The sequence below is a fragment of the Heliangelus exortis genome, chromosome 5, assembly GCF_036169615.1.
Source record: "Heliangelus exortis chromosome 5, bHelExo1.hap1, whole genome shotgun sequence".
NCBI lineage: Eukaryota > Metazoa > Chordata > Aves > Apodiformes > Trochilidae > Heliangelus > Heliangelus exortis.
The window spans coordinates 27,458,932-27,470,955 of record NC_092426.1 but is presented as its reverse complement, the minus strand read 5'-3'; the positions used below and the strand labels follow the sequence as shown (position 1 = coordinate 27,470,955).

General features: G+C 37.7%; 1 protein-coding gene across 3 annotated transcripts in view; it reads right to left on the bottom strand.

Moving 5' to 3' along the window:
* PRKD1 (protein kinase D1) overlaps positions 1 to 12,024 on the bottom strand; it is a 124,924-nt gene that overhangs the window by 26,007 nt on the left and 86,893 nt on the right. For all 3 annotated transcript variants that reach the window (XM_071746202.1, XM_071746203.1, XM_071746204.1), the window contains 2 exons: positions 3,310 to 3,520; positions 1,614 to 1,691 (listed from right to left, as the gene is read on the bottom strand). In XM_071746202.1, the coding sequence (XP_071602303.1) occupies positions 1,614 to 1,691; positions 3,310 to 3,520 (289 nt within the window). The remainder of the gene's footprint in view (positions 1 to 1,613; positions 1,692 to 3,309; positions 3,521 to 12,024) is intronic.

The following is a 12,024-nucleotide window of genomic DNA, read 5'->3' as shown; positions in this document are numbered from 1 at the left end:
GATCTCTTCGCTCAGCTCTTCCTCATAGAAACCAACACTCCTCATCAATCAGGCACTAGATTTATGTGTAGGAAGTAAATCAACAAAAGTAGGGCATTGCTTGTGGGACAAGGATGGGGAGAGGGCAGAGGCTGTGTTAGAGGGATACAATACAGCTGCCTCAGATGGAAAGAGGGAACTTGAAGGACTAATTCAGAAACAAATTTAAATTTTGTTCATTTAGTCCAGCTGTTTAGAAGCAAGGCTTGCCTTCCTGTCCTCTCTTAGCACTTTTGAACAATCCCATTTTGCACTAGTGTCTAAAATTGCACAAGTAGGAAAAGTTTTATAATTTATAAGCAGATTTAGTTACTTTTTCTGACTGCAAACCTCAGGGAAAAGTTTATACTGCTATCAGTGAAAGTAATATATCATTATGGGTTATGTTTATCTCCTGAATTTGAAAATCTATCCAATAACTTCCATAAGCTTTGTTACTTGCACTCCTGAATAAATAGTTACATTATAGGATGGTTATTACTCAAGTGAGTTACAAGTGATGTAAAGAATAAAAAACAAATTAAAAAATATTGACTCAAAAGTCCAGTTTGATCTGCTTCCAAGAGGAACGTGCAGTAGGAGTGAAACACCAACCTTTGAAAAATCATGCACCTTACCACATTCCAAGTTAGATACTCAGCATCTGAAATAAATGTGCCTACACTAATTGCCATTAAACAGAAAAACTTTGTAGTAATGCAGTCACCCTTGTATGAGAAATGCCATTAAAAATGTTGCTCGTTTTGGAAATTCTTATTATCTCTTCAAGAAAGTAGATCACCAATTTTTAGTCTGAAAAAAAGATACCCTATAAGGCAATACTTTATTAACCTCAGAAGCAGTTTGGGCTGACAACTTCAGATGGTAATATGTGTTAGAAACTGAACACTTTACCACACTTCTCATTCCCTTTTCACACACAAAAGTGACATTTTCAAGGCAATCAACAACTCATCTACAACCACTCTTTTTTTCTCCAGTACTGTCTGTCAAGCCTACCCATACATCCCTCTACTTGACACAGAACCAACAGCACGTTCATAGGAACAGCAGATCCTCATGCCTTCATTCCTAGCAACTGATACCATTTGTTTTACACAAAGAATAAGTGATAGAATTTTTTCCTGAGGGTCATTCCCAGTACCTCCAGGTATATTTTTCCTTCTCAGGAAGATTATCCTAAAACAAACTTTATATCTCCCTTGATTAAGAAAGCAATTTTATATTTGTTTCTGACAGGTGAATGACAACTTATGCCTGGAGCTTTTTGCTTTCCTCTGGCATTCTGCATTCAGCAGGCCATGATCACCTGGATGTTTTGCTGCTTCCACCACCTGTGGCAGAGTGAAGCATGCCTCTCAGTGCCACCTATGTGGAAGATGTGCTCTGAGATGATGGTGTATGAACCATGCATAGGGTCCCACACTACATCGTTGTAGTACAACAAAAATGTCATGGAGGAAAGGCCCCTTCTAAGCAATGGAAAAACATGTCTTTGTACATACCACAATTTTACACTTTTCTTTTATTTAACTGGTGGTTTAAGCAATGAAAGAAACATTAAGGAAACTTACCTCCATTAATGGCAACTTCCCCCAGGCAGTTATTTGGCACTTTAGGAGCACAGCGTTTATGACAGTTGAACCTACAGTCTTTTAAGAAAAAATGAGATACAGTAAATTTTTTTTTTCCTGGTACCCAGCCTATAAATGTTGAGCCTTATCATTTCACAAGTATAATTTAATGTATCCAGGGAAAATTCCTAGCTTGGCCACAGGCCACTTGCTAGTGGAAGGGACAGGATGAAGATGCTAGAAGTGTGTATCCCTGAGGGGGAAGCAAAGCATTACCAAGGCACCAGCTGCAGCCACAGCGTGCCATCACCTCAGCTGGGGGAGTGACTGGGAGACCTGTGTGCTTGGCTGCAAAGCCAGAGCTGCTTTTCCAGTGAAAGAATCATACTGGGCTACAGTATATCCACTGCAGCTTAAATCACTGACTACAAATCCAATGCTTAAGACTGAAAATTGAAACAGCAGAACCCAAGCCCACAGCTGTAATAAAAAATATTTAGGTTTGAAACTCAAAGCAACTTCTAGACAGCTTTCAGTGGAGGGCTCCTTCAATACCTTCCTTGTTTTCTAGATATTTTTCTTTCACTCTACCATTACTTTTTTCCTATGTGTAAGTATCACCTTATTAGATGTCATCTTAACTGTTTTCTTTTGGCTTATGAAACACATTTTATGTAAACTAAGAGCTGTAACCTACTAGCACACCTGGAATAGCAAAGAGTCAGGAAGGAAGAAACACACTAAGGATGTCTTGTAATTATTCAACTTCAGATTGATCCAAAAACCAACTGAGGTACAACAGTGCCAAAGTGTAGGTAAATATTTTTTTAAAAATCAGGTTAATAGTTGCTTATGTCATTGGGATTCAAAATGAATTGAAACAGGTGATACCCTCCTCGAGATTTTGCTTTAGTTAGAATCAGATCAGAATTACATTGTAAATTAATACAACTGTAATTTTCCAGGATGTTAGCTCAAAGAAGCAACACAAAGTATACTGACTAATTCTATGATAGTTACCATTAATTTTAATAGCAGGAAAGAGACTTTAAGGATCTGTTTGCCAACGTTATCTGACATCACAGCATGCACAGTGCTTTGAATTTATGAACGCTACCTGGCTAACGTGAGTCAGTAATCTAGGCTACAATCCAAGGGGCTTGATTCATTTTGGCACCTGCTAACTCTCCACCAGGAGAGTTGAGAGCACATTAGTCACATTGAAAAAATGTGGGTTTAAATTCTCATATAAGCTCATCTTACTTCCATTACAACTCCCCCAAAACCCTGAACTGTTGAGACTAAGGCACATTTTTCAGTGCAAGTATAAGACTTTGCAGATTGAAAACAATGGAGATAAGAACACAGTCCTTTGTGTTCAGCATCCTGCTGTAACTGCCTGTGAGCACATGCTCACCTAGTACCAAATACAAGACAATTTACACCTGAATGAAAAAGATGTGAGCTACTGCAAGCACACCCCAGGGTAAGAGCCCTCAGCAGTGCAGCCAGCTCCTGCAGAACAGCAATTACTGTAACTGTGACTCCAGCTTAATTCAAATGTAATTGTTCATGTTCCCACACCTAGGCAGTTCAGTGAAGAAATCATGAGCAAAGCTACACAGTAACTACTTCAACGCTAATTTACTGATTTCATTATGCTTAGCTTTTATGTTCCTGAAGGGCGTTTACTTACCTTTGCACTGCAAACCCTGTCTAAAAAGCCCCTTGAGAAGCTTCTTACAGTACTGGCAAACTGTTGGCCGTGTGTAAGAGTGGATGACAAAAGTGTGAGGCACTTTAACCTTGGACAGTAAGATCTTGTCTAGCTGAATGGGTCGTCCAATGTAGGACTGTGAATTTGATCTCTTCTCTCGTCCAGTGAATGATTCTGATTGTGTTTTTTGCTGTGAAATACACAAAAAGAATATTTGGAATAATCATGATGTATTCATTTTTAAAAGAATACCGCATTCACATATTCTCACCTCAAGAACAGCAAGTCATGTTTCACGAAAAGTAATGTAACTGCTTTAGAACACTAATGGCCCTAACATACCCTCTCTCTCAGGTTGCTTTTGAAAAACTGAAACAGAATCAAACAATGTATTTGCCAACATTACTATCATATGTTTCACATTGTGGCTGAAATGCATTTGAAATTTTAAAAACTATTATTTTTTTTTATCAAAATATTCACTGAAGAGTCACAAAAGCATTTTGTGTTTGGAGACCAACATATGCATTTTTAGCTCTTATTTTCTTTTTTCTGTCAAAGGTAAATTTGAAAGGTTGTATTTGTTTGTATAAACAGTAAGAAAATTATTACCTGATTGAATGTGCATGCAGGTTTTTGATAGAAAACAGATTAGCATTTTCCATCCCCTTCATTTATAATTTTTGCTATCACTAGCCTTACCACATCTGGATTATGCACAATAGAACCCAACAGGTATTTAAATGTATATATATACAAATAAGTATGAGATGAGATGCGTAGACTAAGATATGGAATCAAAAGACTTTCTGAAAGAAACACATTACTTTATTTTCTCTACAAAAATTAATTTAGATGTACATATGGTAATAACTGCAGAAAACAACTGACTCAGTGAACTGCTTTCTCCCAACAATTGTCCTTGAGCAAACAACAAAACTACGCCTATGGTTATCATGGAAAGGAGAAAAAAGTGACAAGATACAGCTCAATCATTTAAAACCCAGCATCATCTGCAAATAATCTCATATATGAAAACTAGAATACAAGTCATTCCCTAGTGATCCTGCATGGTTCAAAAAGTTAGTAGATGAAACTTCAGATTTGGCCTAAATTGAAAAACTTTGTTTCAAAGTAATAATGTAGGAAATTCTGCATCTGAGAAGGCTGATTGATCATTATTACCTGGTCACAAAAATATAAAAACATATTTATGTATGCTCCTGTCTGGGAATCCTGGAGTAAAGAGGAATTTGAAAGTAATTTTCATGGCAGAAGCTAAGGAGGTCCAGGCTTTGCCTTCATAGAGTATTTGCCATGGGGGGGGAAGAAGAGGAAAGAGTTTTTTCCTTCCAAAGATCAGATAGGTTTCTTACTGTGAAGACCAAATTTTTTTTTGTTACAAACACAACAGATGCAAACACAACAGATCTGCTGAACATTGTAGTTGCCCTGCTAATTGATACCAATATCACATGTCTAGCCACTGTGTAAATGCAGCCCTGTCAAATCAAGAAGAAATACGCAAAATACATTGCATGAGCCAGGTACATGTGGTCACCATAAAGAAACAAGATTGAAACAAATACAAGAAAGCATCTGTCTTTTCTTCATCACAAATAATAGTGGAAAAAGTATACACTTTAATATTACATATTTACTTCCCAAGTTTTAGACCTTCACATTCTGTAAAGCACTTATGCATATAAAAATACCTCACCCCAAACTATTCTCAGTTGAGGATTAAATTTATTTAATATTTGTTAGTTCACAATATTGCTTGCCTAATATTTCCAAGGAGGCTTATGAAGTGTGGGTCAAATTATTTGCTCTATTTTTTGCTTTTTCAGTTTGAGGACAAGTTTTTCAACTTTCATGTGATAGCATATACATCTGGTTAGTTCTGAGGAACATCAGGTTGGACAAAAAGTTGAATTTCTTTTTTGAAAATGAATTCTGCAACCGTCTCTTATACTATAAGCTTTAATCAAATACTGAGTTACCTTTGATAAGGATAAAGCCTTTCTATTGTAGATTAATAAAATTGTTACTCAAAATTTCTATCAGTCAATAGCTACAGAAGGATTTACTTCTAGTCTGACTTCACATTTTTGTGAACAACTACATTTTTGCCAGTAAATTTAGAAGCGTTCTCTGTAGTTCAAGCTGTAATGGTTAAAAAACAAGGTTTGACTTTTCGGAATACCTACTGCAGAATGTCAGTGTTCAAGACTGGTCCCTACTTTTTAAAAACTATACTAATACTCAGAGCATTGCTCACATTTCTTTTAAAAATAATAACACTGGGAATGAGCAATAACCTCAGTAGCAAACACAATATCACCAGATTTACCTCAAAACAAGTGACAGGAAACAGGTAGGCCCAAGCTCACTCAAAAAATTGTTTGCAGAAAATATCTATCAGGTTTTTTCTATTTACAGAAAAAAAATATTTCAACTTTCCTTTGTCATTCTGCAGGCACTGAGCTGCTATGCAATAGCAGCGTAGCATGCTGAGTAACAGTTTACAGTGGCTTCAGGTCAAGTAAGAGGATAAGCTGGGCTGCACCTTCTCCCATGTTCTAGAAAAGACCTCAGCAGCCCTGGATCTGGTCTCCTGACTGCCCAGGCCGAGTCTGACTCACAAACTCTTCCCTTTTGCAGCCAGAGGCAATGTAACCCTTGGCTCCTGCTCAGAGGCAGCAAGGGAAAGGAAGCTGGTGGCAGAGCTCATGGCAGCAGCAGCCAGAGTGATCACCCCACACCTCTCTGATGACTGCCAGTGATTAGTTTCTCCTCCCATTAACTCAAAAACTCCTGTAAATATCCCTCACATTTAACTTCCAGCATCAGACAAACACCACAATTTGAAGTTCCTGATAGAAAGGGAAACCAGGAACCATCCTATTTTCACTGCAAAAGCAAGAATCTCTTTTACAAAGCACCTTCTTTTTGGGCTGGTGTGCCTAGTTTGTTAGAAAGATAAATTAGTTTTTCCTGGTAGTCAGCCAGAATACTGACTCAGCAAATCTGGAAACTTCCCAGGAAATGATTGCTTAACTGGATTCCACCATGGAAACTAACAGCCTGTGAACACTAAACAGCCCTTTAGAACAATTATCCTAGCAAGGTAATCTACATTTTAACAGCTCAGATTACGATTTTCCAGGTGACAACAAACACAAAGAAACATGTGCAGATATTTAACTGTGGGGATGTCCAACCAAGCCAGTGACACTGATCAAATCCAGAGACTTCAATTTAATTCTGCCTTAAAGTAGTAAAGTATCTAAGAGAATCCAGTGTTTGCTTGCTTATTTTGAAAATAAGGTGGGCTTTTAATTTCAAGAAGGAACAGGTGCCAAGCTTTTCCCCAGCATGTGGCAATGACTTGTATTAGCTCATACCTTGCCTCTCCTTGTTAAATTTCTTCAAATTTTTGGAAGATACTCAACCTACTCATGGTTTGCCCAGTGAGCTTGGTTAAAAGCTATTCAAACTCACACCACTTTGTCTACACTAGCCCAAAGCATGAAGTCACTGCTGCAGAACCCTGTCATTGCACAAAGGAGAAAGTCATCCATGTAACTGTTGCCCCAAAGATCAAAATCTCTCAGGAGACCCCTCCTGCCTTTTCACCTTGTCCAAATCCATTTACAATTGAAAAACTGAAATACTCATTTCCTGTCAATGGATTCAGCTGTTCTCACTACCTAAGTGAATTGGACTGTCTTCTAGCACCGTATTTATCCCTCCCTGGCACAGAAATCAAAGAAACTTCAGGGAGACGCTGAAGGGACTAATGGGCAGCAATAAAAGCTGACTGACTGGATACAGAGTTGGCCTCTTGGGAACGAAGAAAAGGAATAATTCTGCAATCCAGCTCCACAAACAGCCTAAAAGTAAAACAGACTGCTCTTTGCCTTACTTCTTTTAAAAGGTCTTAACAGTACCACTAAAAATGTCCCAGGCATTCTGACAAAACTATTATGAAGAACTCCATGTTCTAGAAGTGTCAGATAAGAGATGCTTCAATTTTGATATGCTTGTGGAAACACATTAAAAACTATAAACTTAGAAGAGAATAGCCTACACATCCCATAGTATCCCAGATTCAGAAATATAATTTTTCAACACTGTTAACAAAGAAGTATTAATCTTTTGCAGGTTCAATATCTAAAAAGTATTGTGACATTATTGCTGTTCTCCACTCTGAGATATTCAATGACAAGTTACACAGGTATTTGAACATGTAAGAATTATTTGCCTTAACAAAAGAAACAAATTATCTTGACCTCTTTGTTTTTTTGTTTTTTTTTTTTACTTGGACAACTGAAAAAAGTTATTTATATTAAAAAAAATGCAGCAAAACCCAAAAAACTGTCAGCACGAAGTTTCATTTTCAGTGCTGAAGCATACTTGTTGAAACATGAATTTCCTTCCTATATTGAAGGCAGAAGATAAAGCCATAGTATGTTCATATACACTTTCTTCACAGGAAGCTACTGTCAAATGAGGTGCTAGTTATCTATGTAACTACAGGAATTACTATGCTTTTTATGCAATGCAAATGTTGACTTTCTTATACAAATTAAACTTTGTAACTGTAATTAAGTGAATTCAAGGAAACAAATCTTCAGTTAAATATACTGAAATACCACACTTAGAATGCAATCAACTGTGTTGTCTTTCAAGGCTTCTTGTGCTCTTCTCTTTAAGTCAAGTGTATGATTTAATCCTACAAGCATCTTAGATAGCTATGGTCTGAAAAACACTTCAGTGTTACATGTGTAAACACATCGAAGAACTGATTTCAGTACAAGCTGTTAATATTAAAATATCCACAGATGGAAATTATTATATACCCTGTTTCTCCACTCAGACATCCATCCCAGCAAAAAGTAGTCTGAATGCTCTGTCTGTAACTGGTCTTATTTTGCAAATAAAGAGAAGATTACTGGGTTTCAGCACTAACTGCCTGATGACACCGACTTCTCAGACTCAAGGATTTCCTAAAACAAAAAGCCCTTTGCTCTCAAAGGATTTGCTACTGACAGCAAGCATAACAGGGGTTATATAGCAGAAAGGTTTTTTCTTGCATCTTAGAGATGCAAGTTCCTTTAAAAATATTAAGTTTAGTTTGACATTCTATGATGTGCTTGATGGTTTTAAGTATAATATTTTTAAGTAATAAATTATTTTCATGTACGTCTCTTGCACTATTAGAATGCCCACATGATAGACCGGACTCAGTAACTCAGTTGTGCCTACTGCAAAGAACTAAAAAAAAAGAAGACAAGGCATGATGCAAAGTAGCCAAGTTGTAATTCAAGACAAAACTCTTCAGGGAACAACTCTGATTCATGCTGCCACATTTTAATATTGTCTTTTTTTTTTTTTTTTTTTTTTTTTTTTTCCCCAGTTTCTGTGTAAATACATCCCATCTGGCTCTGTCTCCACACAATTTTTATCAAATCAGGGATAACCAGCAAATCTTTGGGACCCTGTTCTGGAAAAAGTTTTGGCAACAGACAGATGAAGTCAGAACAAGCCAGCTTGGCAAGGCTTGTTAAAAGGGAGGGAGTCTGGGAACAGAAGGATGTTACAGTGCACAAAATCAAGGGAAAACACCATAGAACAGGTTTGGGGCAGGTAAGTGGAGTTATAAGGTTGTAATGATTGCCTCAGAATACAAATTGCACATAAGGATTGTACTATTTCAGATGACACAGAAACAACATGCATGATGGTTCAGAGATGCTACAGGAAACTAAAATGTGTGCTGCAGGGTTTACCACTTAGTTTCATTTTAAATATGTGCAAACACCTCTCTCAGTACTACAGAAACTACAAAACCTTAACTGCATGTACATTTGCTTAGGTCACAGGGCATCTACAGGTCCTGAAATTAAGCTGTGGAAGCTTATATGAAGGATCATAGTCTGACAAATATTATTATTGTATGTCTTTCCTAAAAACAGAATAGGTAATTTAAAAGCAAGTGGCAATTACCTGAGGACAAGAACAACCTATTCCTGTCTCCTATTCCAAGCTGACAAATCAAAAACCAAAAAAATCTCTCCAAGGGATCAAAACCAAGTTGCATTCAAAAACACCAGCAGACATGGAATGTATGAAATTTCAGGACATATACACCTTAAGCTCTTCATAATTTTCTCTCCTATCTGTCTTCCTAGAAATTCGGGAAAGTGCAAAACTGATACTATATTAGACACTTTCCTAAACAGTCATCTTCTAAGCTAAAATATTTAGCTTGATCATTTTTTATATCTCATCTGGATGTAATGAACTTCTGAACCAACAACATTTGGGCAAATGAGGCCAGAAAAGATGTAATTAGTAACAAGAATTTCAGTTCTGTAGTATTTAGTGTATAGCAGTTAGTGCCCATCACTATTTTATGGCACAGAAGTATATGAGATAAGCCATTCCTTATTTACTTCCTCTATCCTAGAATGTTTCAATTCTGGGTTCAGTTGGATTTTGAATGTCACAGATATACAACACTTTAAGAAAAAATGGAATCACATTTAACAGTCTTTGTTGTCTTTTACCCTTAATATATTTTTATATTTTACATAATTCTACAAAAGAAAACTACAAAATTATACCTGTCAGATTGTGGAATTAACTTAAATTCCAATATAAATATTTAACTCTCAGTGTCAGATTCACTGAGTTCCCGATTCTCCGTTTGGTTCAGGTCATAACCTAGACTGACCTGCTGAAACTGGCACTAAAAATCTATGTAAGCATTACTTAGGATTCATTTAGTTTATTGTCTATATTTTACCCTTTCATAATTTTAAAATGACATCTAGATTTTGGATCTCAAAAAATTTCCAGGAGCACTCCCCAAAACAGCTTCAGGTTTTTACTAAGTGAGCTCACTGAAAGACCCCACAAGACAGAGGAATGTGCACTCTACATCACCAGAGCATGGCAGGAGAGCTTGGGGGAGGCAAGAATAGAACATAACCATGAGTGGTATGATTTTAGAGTTAAATTGAGTGTCTTTATTCAAGAGGAAATATTAATTTTGCCTCTGAGGATCTTCAGTCTAATGAACTCTAGCCAGTAGAAAAGAGCTTCTATTAATTGCAACTGGCTTAAGGCATGAAGCTGCTCTCAGCTGTAACACTCTAGATCTTCTTTAACCCTTCCTTCAAGAGTTCCTATTTTCTAGACCAGTGAGTTAGCTAGGCATTTGGGGCTCTATAGGGACTGGAACTGGGAAAAGGAGATTTGTCTTATGAGTTTGAAACGGAAGGCTTTCCAGAGTGGCAATTTTTGAGACATAGGAAATGTCATACTTTTCAGTGAAGTATGAGAGGAGAACAGCTGTAGTAAGAGCTAGGTACAAGGGAAAGAAGAGAAAATGGCCATCCACAACTCAAGACAATTCCCTCCCAGAGACTCTACTGTCCTAGTTCTGTAAAATCACTCTTCTATATATAGCTGACACGCCTCAAGCCAGCTCTGCTTAAAACAAATCTACTGAGGCAGACAACACCTGGTGCTTTGTATCCTGTCAGTAATATGTAAATGGTCTTTTTAAACTAAAATGAAGTAAATAATTTAGTAAAAAAGCAATTCCCAATTCTCTCTCAAAAGATAGTATAGGTCTTGGGAGTCTAAGGAGGTCCCTGATGGCTGGAAGCCAACCAATGTTTTTCCAGTCTACAAAACCAGCATGAGGGAAGACCCATGGAACTACAGATCTGTTACTCTAATTTCAATTCCAAGAAAAAATATGGAGAAGATTATACTGCATACTATTGAAAGGCATTTAAAGAATAATGCATTCATCAGGCACAACCAATGTGGGTTTACAAAAGGAAAGCCCTAACTATTTAGATACCTTTCTCTAAGGTCCCCCACCTAATGGATGTAGATGATGGATGTAGTTTTTCTGGATTTTAGTAAAGCTTTTGATACTGCCCTTCACAGCATCCTTTTCGACAAGTTGTCCAACTGTGTGATGAGCAGGTTCATGGTGCAGTGGGTGAAGAACTGGCTGTATGGCAGAGCTTAAAGATTTGCAAAGGTAAAAGGGGCTACATCTGGCTGGTGAATAGTCACCAGTGGTCTGTCTCAGGGTTCAATTCTAGGTCCAGGCCTGTTCAATATATTTATCAATGACCTGGGTGCAGGAGCTGAATGCACTATTAGCAAATTTGCTGATGATACCAAACTGGGAGGTGATGTTGACTCTCTTCAGGGACAAGAAGCCTTGCAAGGGATCTAGTATGTATGTTAGAGCCACTGGGCTGTGATTAATGGGATGAAATTTAACAAGTTAAAATGCCAGATTATGTATTTAGGATGGAGTAATGCTGGGCACAAGTGTAACAGGGAGGATCAGCTGGAGAGCAGCCCCACAGAAATGGATCTGGGGTGCTGATCTGTAGCAGGATCAATGTGAGCCATCCTTGTGCTGTGGCAACCACCAGGGCAAACCACATCCTGAGCTGCATTGAACGCAGAGAGAGCAGCCAGACAGAAGATGTGGTGATCCTGATGTGTTCAGCACTGGTGCAGCCTCACCTGGAGTATCCTAAACTGTTCTGGGCCCCACAATTTAAAAGGATGTGAAGGTCCTTGCATGCAAGGAGGGCAACAAAGCCAGTGAAAGGGCTGGAAGGCATGTCCATGTGAGGAGCAGCTAAGGAT